This window comes from Daktulosphaira vitifoliae, unplaced genomic scaffold (genome assembly GCF_025091365.1).
Source record: "Daktulosphaira vitifoliae isolate Bord-2020 unplaced genomic scaffold, ASM2509136v1 Scaffold_2, whole genome shotgun sequence".
In the NCBI taxonomy this organism is placed as follows: domain Eukaryota; kingdom Metazoa; phylum Arthropoda; class Insecta; order Hemiptera; family Phylloxeridae; genus Daktulosphaira; species Daktulosphaira vitifoliae.
Window position 1 is genome coordinate 30,202,670 of NW_026099573.1, and position 3,875 is coordinate 30,206,544.

General features: G+C 24.8%; 1 protein-coding gene across 11 annotated transcripts; it reads left to right on the top strand.

The window, feature by feature from the left end:
* Nucleotides 1-945: 945 nt before the first annotated feature.
* LOC126897288 (uncharacterized) lies at nucleotides 946-3,095 on the top strand. Of its 11 annotated transcripts, XM_050670803.1 has the most exons (7): nucleotides 946-1,740; nucleotides 1,802-1,930; nucleotides 1,991-2,144; nucleotides 2,207-2,317; nucleotides 2,373-2,402; nucleotides 2,464-2,549; nucleotides 2,884-3,095. In XM_050670803.1, the coding sequence occupies exons 1-5, from the start codon at nucleotides 1,552-1,554 to the stop codon at nucleotides 2,375-2,377; spliced, it is 588 nt and encodes a 195-aa protein (XP_050526760.1). In that variant the 5' UTR covers nucleotides 946-1,551; the 3' UTR covers nucleotides 2,378-2,402; nucleotides 2,464-2,549; nucleotides 2,884-3,095. The 11 variants fall into 11 exon arrangements, with proteins under 11 accessions (XP_050526760.1, XP_050526753.1, XP_050526758.1 ...); XM_050670796.1 differs by adding an exon at nucleotides 2,610-2,628 and having other exon boundaries at nucleotides 2,207-2,549; nucleotides 2,700-3,095; XM_050670801.1 differs by adding an exon at nucleotides 2,610-2,628 and having other exon boundaries at nucleotides 2,207-2,549.
* Nucleotides 3,096-3,875: the final 780 nt, after the last annotated feature.

Sequence of the window (3,875 nt, forward strand, 5' to 3'; positions counted from 1 at the left end):
GGAACTTCTGTATTCAACTTAAGTTTTGCAGAGAGAAAATTTATACACATCGGTTGCACGTGGATAAACGACCGATACTCTCCCGTAATGATAATATTATCTCCAAGTATGTATTTATGGATGGATGTCGATAAATTTATTAATTTTTTACAATTAATCGATGAAGTTATTTCATTTATGGATGAATCGTGTAAATCAAAAATTTATTTGAATTCCGTTTTTAACATTGTAAAATCGAAATGTTTCTCGAAAAGTTATCTATCAATATCGGGTAAAGGTAGCGAAGAAGAAAAAATGGGGCGTATATCATTGACCGAAGAAAATCTATATGCGTTGAAAGAAATGAAGTCATGTCTCCTGGAAGTAACCAAAGAGAAATATGAAACATGTAACTTATTGTACATGCAAAGTAAAGAAGTTTACGAAAAAGTAAAGGATTTGGTTATAAACAAGTTTTTAGTATTACCCGAAAATTTAATGTATTCCATCGTGAAAAGTATGGATATATCGTTATTGCCAAAGACATCAACAGCACTGTACAAAGAAATAGTTACCTTCGATTATAAATGTATCATTAAACGTATATGGGAACAATTCATTGAGGATTTCAAACATCAAACCAATCAGGATGTTAAGCAAATGACAAATAAAAAAATAAGGTAGATATTTCACTAAATTATTTATGCTAAAAATACTAAATAAAATTAAAATTTTTAGTAAAAACGATGACCAACAAGATCATTTGGAAAATCACAACGAAAATGTACAAGATGATAATGTTCACCGTATAAATAATGATTTATCTAATCCATTTAATGATCAAATTCAAATATGGGAAAATTGTAACGATTTATTTGGTTAACAAAATAAAAAAATATTATTAACAATAATTGTAAACAATTTTGAAATGATATAATTGTATTGTAAAACATTTTTTTAATTAAAATAAAAATTATTATATATACTAACTGTTTGATAATTGTTTAAAAAAAATTTTCTATCAAAATAATATATACAATCAACAAATTTGTGAGATATATAACTATTGTATAACGTCTCATTCTTTATTGTGATATTAAACACACATTATTAAATGCTTTATGAAAATAAAATATGTAACTTATAGTTATAACTGCATACTTGATGAGTATATTATCAAGAAAATTTAATTTGTCACAATAGCAGATACGATAAATTTAATTCATATTTCTATAACTCCAGTCATCGTTTCTATGATTACATATCACTTAAAAAGAAAAAAATTTAAATGCTGCTAGATAAGACAAAATGCTGAAATAATATTTTAAATGCATGTATATATAATACGCAAGTTGGTTATTTTATGATTTAAACAGTTTGCATTTAAATAACACATAATCAGCAAATTTTAAGACAAAAATATAACGAAGTAAATTTAAAAACTGATATATATCTCACAGTACCCATTCCAGCAATTGTTTTTAAAACGTCAACCAATTTTAAACCAATCGCAGTGTCAAAAGAAATGCTAATTCATCATTTTGAAATTCTACTGTAAGATTGTATAAGAGTATGTGTGATCACCACAGTCATTCGATCAAAAGCGTTATAAGCAACATGACATCACAAAGTATTAACAACGAAGAATTTTTACAAATTCTAAATAATATGAAAAGTGAACCGCTGTCTCCACTACTTGGCGAAGAAGAATTCACAGATATAATAAACGAGATGAAAATTGAACCACTTTCGCAAACAATGGTAAGAAATTTAAAAATAATTTTATTTATGCGATTATAATAAAATATATATATTTTCGCAGTCTCAAGAATTATTACCAGATTTTTGGAATATGGATGATTATTATTTAAATATAGTTAATGAAATAGAAAATCCTGCATCATATTCGATGATCGATGCGGGCCAACATCAAACTTGGTTAAATGAAACGGTATGTGTTTAATATTTTATACATATTTAAAAAATTTTCATGTTTTTATTATAATAATAGAATCAGTTAAATAATGAATCAGTTAATGGAAATTGTCTTCATCTCGGAGCACATCCATGGTTGAATTTTGATACGGAAGAAGATTTATTGGACCTAATAACACAGGGAACGTGGGTTGATGATGTAAAGACATCAGATTACCAAGAAATGATAAGTAAGTAAAAAAAAAATTATAAATCTGTTTTAAATAGTAATAAAATTATTATCGTGTTTCAGAAGACGTTAGGAGTTGGAATAATGAATTTGACGATGAAGAATGTTTTTATAATGATTTATATAAACAATTAGAATACTTACGAGTATTTATATTCTACGCGGATATAAAAAGTAAGTAAAATCTATATATTTTCATTATAAATAAGATTTAATATGTTTTCCATAGGTTAACGAAGAAAAATATAAAAAAATAATCGTAAGTAACCATGGAATAAATTAATTTTATTATAATTATTAACCATTATTACTCTGAATAGGTAGGTTAATAACATACATCTGAAATAGCAAAACACCCCTCATCTGTATTATGAAAGTAAAAAAGTATTCTCCATGTCAATGAAATGTAAGTAATTATAGTATCTACATATTTTCATTATCAATAACATTTAATAATTCATTATAGACTATCACAGAATATTCGAGTAACTATAAAATAAATCAATTTTATTATAATTATCAAGCATTTTTTCTATATATATATATATATATATAGGTAGATTGATATTACAAATATAAAACAGTATAACATAGTAGACTCCACCTCGAATTAATTATTATACATCAATTTAATCATAAGTATAATACTATTATTATTATTATTATCCTACACTTAATTAAACATGTTAAAAAATAATATTATTATTTAATTTTATTTAAACTATTATTGATTTTTTTAGAATACAAGTCTGTAATGATTCTTATTTTTGAGTGTACATTAAATGAAGAGACTCCAAAGACTGTAGAAAAGAAACTCAATACAAAAACACAAAAATCATCATCACCACAAACAATCTAGTTAATAAGTAGATAATAAGTTTAGATACTAAGTTTAGTTTTATTTTAAATCAAATATTTATTTAAATCAATACAAAGATAGATTATACAAGCATACACATTTTAAATATTTTTACATAGATAGATGATATTAGAAAACAATATTTACAACAATTAACAAATATTTTCAAAGATTAAAAAGTTAACTTAAAATAAAAAATATTATTAGAGTAATGTATAAAGACAGAGGGTGAAAATTTAAAAGCAGCATTTGAAAAGTTTACAAATAATAGAGAGAAAATAATTATAGAGACACACAAAACCTAATTTTAATTTTTATAATTATCAGGGGAGGAGGGGGGGATGTCTTTATGACCCCAAGGTAGTGTATCATAGGAATTTGGTTTTTGATACCGCTTGTCATCTTTAAACATTATTTTTGTAAAAAAAAAAAGGTCATTTAGGCTAATTAAATTTGCCACCCCAGATAAAATATTGAAATGACGCCTATGATGCTACGCAGAATTTTTTTTTTGTGAAAAGTAATACAATCTAGATAATCTTTTTTGCTTATCGTTTTCTTTAATACCCCTTTTTTTAATCCCTTATTTTTTTTTTTAATGTCATTCCCACTACGCATCAAATATGTTTTACTACATATCCCAATGTAACTATTTAAAATTCGTCCTCCCATTTCATCTTTCATTAACCCTACTACTTTTTTATTGACAAGCGGGTATCAAATTTATGAATATTTTTTTTAACATCATCGTACACATCTACTGTTTGTATTTCATAACATAGAGAGTCGGTATCCGTATATACTAATTTACATTTGTTGCCATACATTTTTTTCATAAAATTATAATGAAAATCGTATATAATAATCTTTGAA

Bases quoted from the DNA above. Each gene is read 5' to 3' on its own strand.
- LOC126897288 (XM_050670795.1), top strand. From the start codon at position 1,552: ATGTGTGATCACCACAGTCATTCGATCAAAAGCGTTATAAGCAACATG. The intron at 1,741-1,801 runs GTAAGAAATTTA...ATATTTTCGCAG, and splicing joins AACCACTTTCGCAAACAATG to TCTCAAGAATTATTACCAGA. The intron at 2,145-2,206 runs GTAAGTAAAAAA...ATCGTGTTTCAG, and splicing joins AGATTACCAAGAAATGATAA to AAGACGTTAGGAGTTGGAAT.